This window comes from Enhydra lutris, unplaced genomic scaffold, assembly GCF_002288905.1.
Source record: "Enhydra lutris kenyoni isolate GAN:26980312 unplaced genomic scaffold, ASM228890v2 scaffoldscaffold8, whole genome shotgun sequence".
Taxonomy (NCBI): Eukaryota; Metazoa; Chordata; class Mammalia; order Carnivora; family Mustelidae; genus Enhydra; species Enhydra lutris.
The window spans coordinates 9167732-9180933 of NW_019154092.1; the positions used below are offsets into that span (position 1 = coordinate 9167732).

The window sequence follows — 13202 nt, forward strand, 5'->3', positions numbered from 1 at the left end:
ATTTCATGTCTATACTTAGACAAAATAGACCTTAAGTTAAAAATGATAAAAATGATAAAAAGTCATTATGTAATGACAGAGGGGCCTAATACAATAAGGAGATATAACAACTGATGTAACAAGAATATATATATACACAATGGTGAAGCACCAACATACAAAAGCAAAACTTTCTAGAAATAAAAGGATAAATAAACAGCAACACAATAGTTGGGGATTTTAATATCCCACTCTCAACAATGGACAGAGCATCTGGAGGGAGAATCATTATGGAAACAGCAGACTTGAACAACAGTATAGACCAAATGGACCTAACAAACATATAAAACATTCTATCCAACAACAGCTGAGTAATACATTCTTCTTAAGTACACATGGAATATTTTCTAGGATGGACCATATGTTACGCCACAAAACAAGTCTTAGCAAATTTAAGAAGATTGAAATAGTACCAAGAATCTTTTCTGACTACCACAGTGTGAAACTGGAAATCAATAAGAGAAAACTGGAAAATTCATGAATACATGAAAATTAAACTATTCTCTCCTAAAAAACAAAAGAATCAAAGAAGGCATTAAAGTGAAGAAAATATTCCTTCAGATAAACAAAAATGGAAACACAAAACACAAAAAGAACTTGTAGGATGCGGCAAAAGTAGTTCTAAGAGAGAACTTCATAACAATATATGTCTACTTAAGAAGCAAAAAAGATCCTAAATATACAACCTAACTCTACATCTTAAAGAAGTAGAAAAAAAAATTGAGCCCAAAGTTAGCAGAAGAAAGGAAACAACAAAGATTAGAGTAGAAAAAAACAAAGAACAGAAAACATTAGAAAAGTTTAGCTAAACTAAGAGTTGGTTCTTTCTTTTTTTTTTTTTAAGGTTTTATTTATTTATTTGACAGAGAGAGAGAGAGAGATCACAAGTAGGCAGAGAGAGAGGGGGAAGCAGCCTCCCTGCTGAGCAGAGAGCACGATGTGGGGCTCAATCCCAGGACCCTGGGATCATAACCTGAGCCAAAGGCAGAGGCTTTAACCCACTGAGCCACCCAAGCGCCCCAGAGTTGGTTCTTTCAAAAGCTAAACAAAAACTGACAAATTCATAGGTAGACTAACCAAATTAAAAAGAGAGAATAGGAGACATTACAACTGATACCACAGAAATTCAAAGGGTCATAGGAGGCTACTAAGAACAACTTTATGCAAAAAAACAAACAAACAAACAATCTAGAAGAAATGGAAAAATTTGTGGAAACATACAGCTTACCAAGACTAATTTGGAAAGAAATAGAAAATCTGAATAGGCCAATTATGAGTAAGGAGATGAATCAGTAACCAAAAATCTCTCAACAAAGAAAAACCCAGGACTAGATGGCTTCACCACTGAATTTTAGCAAACATTTAAAGAAGAATTAACACCAATCCTTCTCAGAGTTCTACAAAATTAAAGAGGAAGAAATTGTCCCAAACTCATTCTTTGAGTCCAGCATTATCCTGATACTAAAATTAGAAAACTAAAAACAAAACAAAATGAAATAAAATAAAACAATTACAGACCAACATCCCTCAAGAATGCAAAATTTCTCAATAAAATATTATATATTTATTTATATAAATTTATTTAAATTTACATATATTTATTTATATTTATATTATTATACAGAAAAATATATATTCTCAATAAAATATTAACAAACCACTTCAGCAGCACATTAAGAGGATCATACAGCTCGATCAAGTGGAATTTATTCCTGGGAGGCAAGGATGGTTTAACATAGGCAAATCAATCAATATGAATATATCACATTAATTGAATGAATAAAAAGACACATATGAGCATCTCAATAGATACAGAAAAAGCATTGGACAGAATTCATTATCCATTCAGGATACCTACTCTGAACAAATTACACATAGAAGATCCATATCTCAGCACAATAAAGGTCACACAGAGAAGCCCACAGATAATAGCACACTGAATGGTGAAATAGTGAAAGCTTTTCTTCTAAGATTAGAACAAGACATGATTGCCATTTTCAGCACTCCTATTCATAGTTCAAGAAGTCTTAGCTAGGGCAATCACACAAGAAAAAGAAATAAAAATTATCAGAATTAGAAAGAAAGAAAGAAAACTATCTCTATTTGCAGATAACATAACTTTATATAGAAAAAAACCCTAAAGACTCAACCAAAAATGTGTTACATCAATGAGTTCAGTAAAGTCTCAGAATACAAAATTAACATATAAAATTGAGTAGTGTTTTTATACACTGACAATGAATTTTCTGAAAAAGAGAGAAAGCAATCAATCTCATTTACAACAGTTTCAAAACAATACAATACTTGGGATCAAATTTAGCTAAGGAGATGAAAGATCTCTACACTGAAAACTACAAGATATTGATGAAAAAAGATTTTAGAAGACAGACAAATAAATGTATAAGAAGATGTGGTCCATATAAACAGTGGAATATCACAAAGCCATCAGAAAGGACGAATATCAACTTTTGCCTCAACATGGACGGGGTGGAGGAGATTATGCTGAGTGAAATAGGTCAAACAGAGAAATTCAATTATCTTATGGTTTCATTTATTTGTGGAACATAAGGAATAGCACAGAGGACATTAGGAGAAGGAAGGTAAAAATGAAGAGGGGGAAATTGGAGAGGGAGACAAACCATGAGAGACTATGGACACTGGGAAACAAACGGAGGGTTTTAGAGGGGAGGGGGCTGGGGGCTGGGTGATGGGTATTAAAGAGGGCATGCATCACATGGAGCACTCGGTGTTGTACGCAAACAATGAATCATGGAACACTACATCAAAAACCAATGGTGTACTGTATGGTGACTAACATTACATAATAATAATAATAATAATAAAATAATAATAATAAAAAGAAGATACAAATAAATGGCAAGGTAGCCCACTTTCATGGTTTGAAAGAATTAATATTTTTAATATTTTATTATTTTTTGAAGACTTTCTATTTATTCGAGTGAGAGAGAGAGTGAGAGCACGAGCAGGGGGGAGGGTCAGAGGAAGAGGGAGAAGCTCGATCCTGGGGCCCTGGGATCATAACCTCAGCTGAAGGCAGATGCTTAACTGACCAGGCACCTCAAGAATTAATATTTTTAAAATGTAATACTACCAAAAGCCATCTATAGATTCAATGCAATTCTTACTGAGATTCCAAAAGCACTTTTTTTTTTTTTTTTACAAAAGTAGAAAAGACACTCCTAAAACTTATATGGAGACACAGGAAGACCCTGAATATCCAGAGAAATCCTGAGAAAGAAGAGCAAAGCAGAAGGCATCACACTTCTTGATTTCAAGCTACAGTATAAATCTATAGTCATCAAAATGGCATAGTACTGGCATAAAAATGGACAAACAGATGAATGGAACAGAACTAAGAGCACAGAAATATACCCCAGCACAGAGAGTCAACTAATTTTTTAATGGAAGTCAAGAATACTCAACTCAAAAGAAGACAGTCTTTTCAATAATGGAACTGGGATAAGTGGATATTCCCATATGTAAGAAAGAAATTTGACCCATATCTTACCCCATGCACAGAAATTAGCTTGAAATGGATTAAAGCCTTAACTATGAGACATGAAACCATAAAACTCCCAAAAGGAAACAAAGGAATACAGCTCCTTGGCATGGGTCTTAGTAATAGCCTTTTGGATTTGACACCTAAAGCACAAGGAAAGAATAAAAAATAAACCAGTGGCACTACATCAAACTAAAAACTTCTGCACAGCAAAATAAACTATCAACAAAGTGAAATGACAACCTTATAGAATGGGAAAAATATTTGTAAACCATATATATGATGAGGATTTATATCCAAAATATACAAAAAGCTCATACAACTTAATAGCAAAAAAATAATAATAATAACCTAATTAAAAAATGGACAAAGGACCTGAATAGACATTTCTCCAAAATAGATATATAAAAGATCAATAGGTACAGGAAAACAAAAGATGTTCAATATCACTAGTCCTTAGAGAAATGCAAATTAAAACCACAAAAAGATATTGCCTCCTGCCTGTTAGAATGACCATCATCAAAAGTGTAAGAAGTAACAAATATCAATATAGATGTGGAGAAAAGGCAACCCTTACGTATTGCTGATGAGAATGTAAACTGGTGTAGCCATTATGGAAAACAGTATGGAGGATCCTCAAAAACATCAAAAATAGAACTACCATATGACCCAGCAATTCTGCTTCTATCAATTTAACCAAACGTACTAAAAACACTAATTGGAACAGATATCCGCACCCCCATGTTCATAGCAGCATTATTTACAAGAGCCAAGACATGGAAACAACTTAAATTTCTATCAGTTGATGAGTGGAAAAAGAAGTTGGATAAAGAAGAATGTTACGTACAATGGAATATTATTCAGTCATTAAAAAAAACAAGGAAATTCTATCATTTGTGACAACATGGATGGGCCTCAAGGGCATTACACTAAATGAAATAAATCAGACAGAGAAAGACAAATACTGTATGATTTCATTTATATATGGAAACTAAAATGAATCAAACAAGAAAACAAACTCATGAGATCACACTTGTAGTCACTAGAAGGGAAGGGTTACAGGGAGGGGAGGGAGAGGAAGGTGGTCAAAAGGAACAAACTTCCAGTTATAAATAAATACTAGGAATGTAACATACAAACATGATGACTATAGCTATCCTCGCTGTGTAATATATACCAAAGTTGTTAAGAGAGTAAATCCTAAATCCTATGGGTCCTCATCACAAGAACATGTGTTTTCCTTTTCTTTCTTTTTATTGTATCTATAATGAAAAGACAGTTGCTAGCTGAATCTACTATGGTAATCATTTCATAATATATGTATATTAAAACAAATATGCTGATGCCTGAAATTTTTACAGTGAGGTATGTCAATTATTTCTCAATAAAACTGAGCATAAAAGATAAATAACTCAATTAGAAATGGGGAAAAATCTAAAGTCATTTCTTTCAAAAGGTGTATAAGTGGCCAATAAACAGACAAAAGGATGCTTAACATAATTTACCATTAGGGAATCAAAATCACAAAGAAGTACCACTCTGAAGTCACTGAGGTAGGGAAAAAAAAAAAAACAAATGACAAATATTGGCAAGAGTCCACTGCCCCTCAGAATGTAAAATGGCGCAACCAATTTAATAAGCAATGTCACTCTTACCCCAAATGCTAAACACAGAGTTGTTCTGTGACCCACCAATCCTCCTCCTAAGTACGTATCCAAGAGAATTGAAAACAAATGTCTACACAAAAGCCCGTAATAGAAACGTTCATCACAGTGTCATTCCCAATAGCCTCAAATTAGAAACGACACGAACATCCATCAGTTGATGAACATGTAAAGAACATGTGGCATACCAAACCACGGACTGTTTCTCAAGCTTCGAGAAAGAATGAAGTATTGAAACCCTCTAGAACATGGATGAACCATGAGATGCTGTGCTCGGGAAAGAAAAGAGAAAAGACCATGGATTCCATTTAAATGCACTATGAGAAAGCAAGCCAATCTATAGAGACAGAAAGTAGACTAGTAATTGCCTACGACTAGGCATGGAGGCCAAGGGAATGGAGAATTGACCTAACAGTGGGGGCATGTTTTCTTTCTGGGGTGATGAAAACATTCTAAAGTGGATTGTGGTGATGGTTATACAACTCTGTGACTATACTAAAAACACTGAATTGTGCACTTTAAGTGGGTAAGCTGTATGATATGTGAATTATATATCAATAAACCTGTTAAAAGGCTGCATGGTTTGTAAGATATAAAAATATATGCCAGCCCTACAAGGTAATAACAGAAATACCCATATATGCATAGCTTATAACCTACTTAAAAATAGGAGACAACATTATGAAGCTGATAAAAATGCTTCTTCAGGTTCTCTTACTATACTAGCATTATTGAACAAAATTCAAAATATATTTTTAGTGCGCATACCAAATACAAAAATTATCTGTGTTCATTAGAAGTGGGCTTAAGCCATCGAGCTGCTGATTCTGCACAGCCAATATCCACATTTCATACTGATCCTGCATTTTATTGTCACTACATTAAAATCAATTTTATGAGCAACTGTATACTCTTAACAGAACAAGTACTTTTAAAAAAATGTTGAAATGCCTACTCATAAACATCTATGAATCCAAACAGGAGCCTTTAGAGTGAAGTAAATAGAGTTCAGGAGTTTTGCATCTTTTCGGAAAGCACAGTTTTATTAGCTCTGAAATACTGATGCTCCCTTATGATTTAAATCTAATGACCATCACGATATCAAAATAATTGATTATTATTTAGAAATCTTGTTGGGAAATTCCCTAAAATATTACCTGCAAAGCTTTACATTTTAAGACCAAACTATTGCCTTCTTTAAAATCTTTATTTGCATCTTTTCCCCATAAATTTAGAGATGCAGGGAAAAAATAACTACAGAAGGGCCATCATCAAAACCATTTAAAGCTTACAGTTTGAAGTGCTGGTATACCATACATCACCCTGGTACAGAGCCTGTTTTGCAATTCTGTGTCTCTTAACAGCAGTTTGCAAAGCCAATTAGGTATTAGCACCAGTATTCTCCAAAGGAGAGACCATAAACACCATTTCTACGGCTACAAGCAGCTGAGTTGGGAAGGAATGAACACAACTGCAGGAGACACATTTCGGGAGGCTCGGATAGAAGGACAAGCATTAAATTAAGTCTGCATCTTTCTGAAGACAATAACTCAGATCCTGTGGAACGGGAGGACCCACACATCCGGAGTTCTTTTGTTGGCAGATGGCCAGACGGAGAACAAACCCAGGCTGGAGAACAAGATGGACCCGTGCCAACGTGGCCTCATCCATTCCTCTGCAACAGGGCAGGAGAAACATCCACCTTGGGGCGTACGATGCTCTAAGTAACGGGGAGCACTCAGCACATAGTAGGTATGCAATTTCCTCTATTCTCTTTAACCTCCTGGTAAGAGGTGAATCCGAGGAGGGATCACTTAGGCACATTAGAAGATCCCCGGCATTTTTCCAAGCCCAAGCCTATTACTCTGAGGATTTGGCCAAGTTCCAGCTCAGGTAATTATATTCTGCTTCCTAAATTTGCCCTGCTGTTCCAATTAGGTATAGCATTGTTCGTTTTCCTGCCTTTAAAAAAAAAAGAGGGATAAATTCTCACAGTGTGTTACAGAAGTAACGCCTGCCTCAGTAAGGAGAAAGACGATTGCGGTGTTGAACTCTGGTGTTGTGGCGAGCTCTGAGCACCAGATAAGGATCCCCGAGAGGGCCAAATCCCTCTGGATGGGATCAGATGACTGTGCCATGATACCTTCCTCAGATAATGACCACAAAGGGCTCTCCATAACTACCACATGGAATGAGCTCATGATCCCTTCAATCCAGGCAATAAAAGCAGAGACACTCCTACAAATGTTTGTATCGTTAATATCATTGCAGGTATAACCGCTTTCTCAGGAACTGGGGTAGGGACCATTGGCGGAAATCAGGAATGTAAGAACCAGCCAGTCTCTCTTTAATCCCGGGGACCCTAAAAATAAAGCAGCTGTCATCTCTCACCCGGCCAAAGATTTAAAGTCTGACAATATCAATTTTGGGCAAGGATATAGGGAAAATAAAGCTCCCATGCACCACTGGTGGGAATATAAACTGGTTCAGACACTTTTCATAGCAATTTGGCACCATCTTGTTAAAACTAAAAGTGTTTCTACCCTACGTCCCAGCCATCCTGCTTCTAAGAATACACCCTGCTGAGGTTCTTGTACATTGCACCCAGCGGCACGCACGTGGGGCTGTCCACTGCAGCCATGTTTGTCCTAAAGCACAACTGGGAGAAAAACTAAATGTTCGTGGAAGAATAGAAAAATATAGTATATTCATATGATAGAATATCATGGATTGACCTAAAAAACATAATGCTAAGCGGAGGGAAAAAAAAACAGAGTAATTTGTACAGTTGGATACTACTCATTAGAATTTATAAAAGGCAAACCATACTTTCTTTTTATGAGCCACACAGTGATTAAGGGGAGAAAGCACACTTATACGCACGCACACATGCATGCATACACATGCCTACACACACATTTGCAGCATTTTGGTGGCTCAGCTCTCAAAGCACTATTCTGGGGTTAGGAAATGCCCCTTTGTATTTTTTTGGTAAAAGTCTTGGCCTGGCTCCCAGGAGAGAAGGCGAAAAAGCCACCGTGCGCTTTCCTAGATGACCCTGATTGCTAGCAAGGGAAGGAGCACATGATCCAGCTTGGCAACCCTGACAACCCCACTTAGGCTCTTGAGCGGAAGGCCGAGGAGGCACACGTACAGGGGTGGTGACAAATGTTCCGGCAGGTGGCAAAGGTAAGGTGGCAGGTTGCAGCACCCCGGCCCCCATGGATGGCTCCTTGGGCGTTGCAGTCACCATGGTTCTGGCTGGAGTCTCCCTTTTGGTTCCCACCCATTATTAGAGCCTAGATCACCAGTGTTCCCCATGATTCTGTTTGCCACCAATCCCCTTTCTGTACAAAGTTTTCCACATGAAGCTCCCCAGTGGCAGCTCCAGGAGATGCAGGGGAGAAACGGGACTGGCTTACATGCAATATTTTATTTTGATTTAATGGCAATGGTTCAGAGACAAATAGGACAGCCTGTTAAGAGCTGTTCATAATGAACAGCCAAAAGAAAAGTGTATGTTTATCACCCATTGGAATTATTGAGGTATTAATTTTTAAAAGATGAAGATCAGGCCATTTCTGGGGTCCCTTAGTGGTTCAGGCACATATCTTGTATTTGACACATCCCAGTCCTGTTTGGGGTCCTATTCTTTGAAAGTATGCCAGTAATACACTGAATTTAGGAGCAAAATGCATAGATTCTCAAGGTTTAACCTGTGCTTTTATTTAAAAGGGAAATCCACAGATCATTGTGAGGCTGTTTGATTATATGAAAGCAGGCTCTTAGTTCCTAACCATTCCTAATCTTCATTTTAGAGACGCTCAGTTACATACAATGAATGACACACAAAATAGATGTTTTTGGACTTCTGGGCTAACAAAGCAATACCTAAAGAATTGTTGGGGCACTCTTCCAGCAGGACAACTTCTCCCCAGGTTTCAGTGTCTTTTCTTAATCTGTAACATAGATATCCCCCCAGTGGTGGACCCAACTGTGTAAGAGTTGAGGCAACTTACTGCACGGATGTCCTAACACCTTCACTTCATCAATAGCGAGGTAGCCTTGATGTCCAGAAGTTATCACTTCAAAAATCACCTGGAAAATGAAGAAAGATTTCCATTACTCACTCATTTTGTCAGTTTCCTTATATGTCTCCTACATATAAGATGTATAGTCCGTTCATTCATTCATTCATGTTTCCAACAAGAGTGCCTAATATCTGCCAGTCAATGCTCCTGGTTCTACAATGACAAAGACAGAAAAGATCCCAATCCAGTTTTCAGAGAAGTTAATGGGAAGGGGTAGGTCAGACAGTATCCTACCTTAAGACTCACCTGATAAGGAGGTGATACCAGACCTGATATTTGGAAGACGGAAGCTTAAAGTCACTTACCAGAGATGATATGGAGATTTAAATAGCTTTAAGACAATATATTTTCTGGTCAACTCCTTTGAGGGGATTCTATGACATGCTGAACCATGTGGCCTTGGGTTCTATACAACTAAAATGAACAAAAGAAAAGTAAAGGCTACTAGAATAACATATACCAAAAGGACCAACAGTGAGGAGTTTGCATTTCTCCTAACAGCTGATTATGAATGAGGAAAGAGAGTAAGACTTCCTTAGCATGTGCAAAGGCCCTGAGGTGAATGTGACCATGGCTATGAAGAGGAGTACTGGGACCTCTAGCTGTAAACATCAGCTGTGACCAGGCTACAGAGGCTCCTCTCATAGGACAGAGATTTTAAGGAAGACGCAATATCAGTAATATAAAAATGCTACGGCTGCTGAAACTCCGATGGCAGAGGTATGAATTAAGAGGAGAATGATGTAAAAATCTCTATACAGTGGTAAAATCAAGAGGTTTTTAACAAGTGCCCAATCACGGGAAAAGTAAGGCAGGAAAAGAAGGGCAATGTGTTCTGAAGTTCTCAAAATGAATGATGTTTTTGAGGTCATAAAGCCACTTCAGAGAAATTGAGGTCAAAGGAGAAAAAAAGAAGCAGTTAGAAGTTATCAGTGTTCTCAACATGATTGTCTAAAGTTGTCTCTTATCGGGCTATTATTAAAAAGGCCCACACGAGGGGTGCCTGGGTGGCTCAGTGGGTTAAGCCTCTGCCTTCAGCCCAGGTCATGATCTCAGGGTCCTGGGATCGAGCTCCGCATCAGGTTCCCTGCTCAGCGGGGAGCCTGCTTCCCTTCCTCTCTCTCTGCCTGCCTCTCTGCCTACTTGTGATCTCTCTCTCTGTGTGTCAAATAAATAAACAAAATCTTAAAAAAAAAAAAAGGCCCACATGACATTATTTTAATCTCCATTTATGTATACCTGCATCACCAAGGAGATTGTGGCTCATGTGACATAAACTTGCTAAGTCTTAAAACAACGCAGCAACCGCACTCTCGGAGAAATGAAAAGTTTCATGCCTATAAAAACCTGTACACCAATGAGAAGCTTTACTCTTGGTAGCCAAAACCTGGAAACAGCTCAAATGGCATTCAATGGTAAGTGATAAAAAAGACTGTGGTGGTTCCATAGCATGGAATGTTACTCAACATTACCAAGGCAGTAACTACTGATGATAGGATGATCTCTAGAGAATTATGTGGAGTGAAAAGGCCAATCACAGAGATTACATACTATAGGATTCACAGAGGCTAATCACAGAGATTACATACTATGGGATTTATGTAGCATTGTGTAAAGCCAACATTTTTGAAGGGAGGGCATATTAGTCGTTGCCAGGGCTTAGGGATGGAGGAAGAAGGGTCAGGAAGGTGGTTACAGGAAACACTAGTGAATAATCCTTGTGACATTGGAACCTTTAAGGTTTTCACCATAGTGGTGGATACACAAACCTACTCAGGTAATAAAACTGTGTAGCTCATAGCAGATTTATTTGCAATAGCTAAAACACAGAAGTCACTTGGTGTGGACACCAATGGAAACTTGGATGAATGGATTAGCAAAGTGGGGTAAATACATACAATGGAATATTATTCAGTTTTAAAAAGGAAGGAAATTCCAACACACGCTATGACATGGAGAAACCTGGAGGACATTACGATGGGTGAAATAAGTCAGCCACAGAAGGGCAAATACTGTATGACCCCCCACTATGAGTTACCTGGAAAAATCAAATGCAGAGAGACAGAAAGTAGAATGATAGTAGCCAGGGGCTGAGGAGAGGGGGAATGGGAAGTTACTGTTTTAGAGATTATAGAGTTTCAGTTGCCCAAGATGAAAAGAGTTCTGAAGATGGATGCTGGTGATGGTTGCACAATAGTAAGAATTTCATACCACTCACCAGTGGTATTTCATATCATGGAACTGTATACTTGAACAAACACAACTCAATGATATATTTTATGTTATTTGTATTTTACTACAGTAAAAGAAGCAAAAAAATGTATAGAACTGGGGGTGCCTGGGTGGCTCAGTCGGTTAAGCATCTGCCTTAGGCTCGGGTCATGGTCCCGGGGTCCTGGGATTGAGTCCCGCATCAGGCTCCCTACCCGGCAGGGAGCCTGCTTCACTCTCTGCCTGCCGTTCCCCCTGCTTGTGCTCTCTCTCTCTTTCTCTCTGACAAATAAATAAATAAATAATCTTTAAAAAAATGTATAGAATCAGATAAACACACATGTGTGCACAAGTACAAGTAAAACAGAAAATCTGAAATAGCTCTGTAGATTTCAACCATGTCAGTATCTTGGTTGTGATATTACACTTTCGGTTTGCAAACTATTACCATTGGAGGAAACTTGGAACTATGTACTGCGTACTATGTACTATGTATTATTTCTTACTGCTGCATCTGATTCCACAATTATTTCCACAAAAATTTCAACTTAAAAAAGTAACTCTAAATTATGGTTTATTAAGCTCATAACACGGTATATACACTGGAGAGATATCACCCCATTATCTTATTTATCACTTTGTGCAAAAATTCTTCAAGGCTTAATATTTCAAGAACAAAGAGATTCAAATACAAAATAATTGTTAAAAACCCAGTCTTTCTGGATGGTTTCACTACTACGCATCGCCTGAACAAACCTTTCAGCCCTAGGACTGCATTATTTATGTGTATGCAGTGGATGTAAAAATGGAGAAAGCAATCAGCAGAGCCCAAAATGGAAAAGCTCAGGGGGGTCCCTGGATAAGAAGTCATCCCACAAACACCTGCTAGACTAGATGACCCTGTACCACGATTCCACCACACTGAAATACAAAACACACAGGGGAGAAGAGAGGACCCACATAGAACAGAAATGAAAAACCAAAACAAAACAAAAAACAGTAAAAACAAAACAAAAAAAACAAAAACAACACTATGTTCTATTCATAAGTGTATGTGTGTGTCTGTGTGTATAAAATGTATGTATGTATATATATGTGTATGTATGTATATATGTTATTTTTTTCCACTGATGACACAGAGAAAGGAAGAGATGCAAGCCTAGTATTACCATGCGATATTACATATTTATCTCTCTATTGAAGTCTAGAAGAGGACAGCTGAGAGAACAAAAAGCAGATGAGACCCAAGAGCAAGTAGGAGAAAAAGCCCTCCAGACACCTCCAAAGGTGGGGCCCTGGGTACCAGTCATATCCTGCCTGGCAGGAGACAGCAACAGCAGGCAGGACAGGACCCAGGCAGCTACTCTGGTCATAATGGTTCTGTATAGACCGATGTCCATGTCCACTACCTACCCAAGAACTCCATTGCCCTGGTCATGAAAAGGGTATTTTGAAAGCCAAAACCAGACATGTTCATCCTCCTTCCTTCCTCCCAGCTGACCTCCCATCGCCTTTCTTCCCTCCCTCTTACACATTCATTCAAGTCTCCACAGGGTGTCCTCTTTCTTCCAGGCACTGTGATAAGCACTGTGATAAGCATCATGAACAGACCAGATGCAAAACTGTCCTTCTCACAATAAACTATATTTTTACTTTATCAACTACAAGGGAGGAACT

The 13202-nt window shown here is 38.1% G+C and overlaps 1 protein-coding gene across 2 annotated transcripts in view; it reads right to left on the bottom strand.

Annotated features, from left to right (window-relative positions):
* Positions 1 to 13202, bottom strand: part of LOC111142547 (protein tyrosine phosphatase, receptor type M) — a 769091-nt gene that overhangs the window by 437405 nt on the left and 318484 nt on the right. For both annotated transcript variants that reach the window (XM_022495809.1, XM_022495810.1), the window contains exon 4: positions 9243 to 9321. In XM_022495809.1, coding sequence (XP_022351517.1) covers positions 9243 to 9321 — 79 coding nt within the window. The remainder of the gene's footprint in view (positions 1 to 9242; positions 9322 to 13202) is intronic.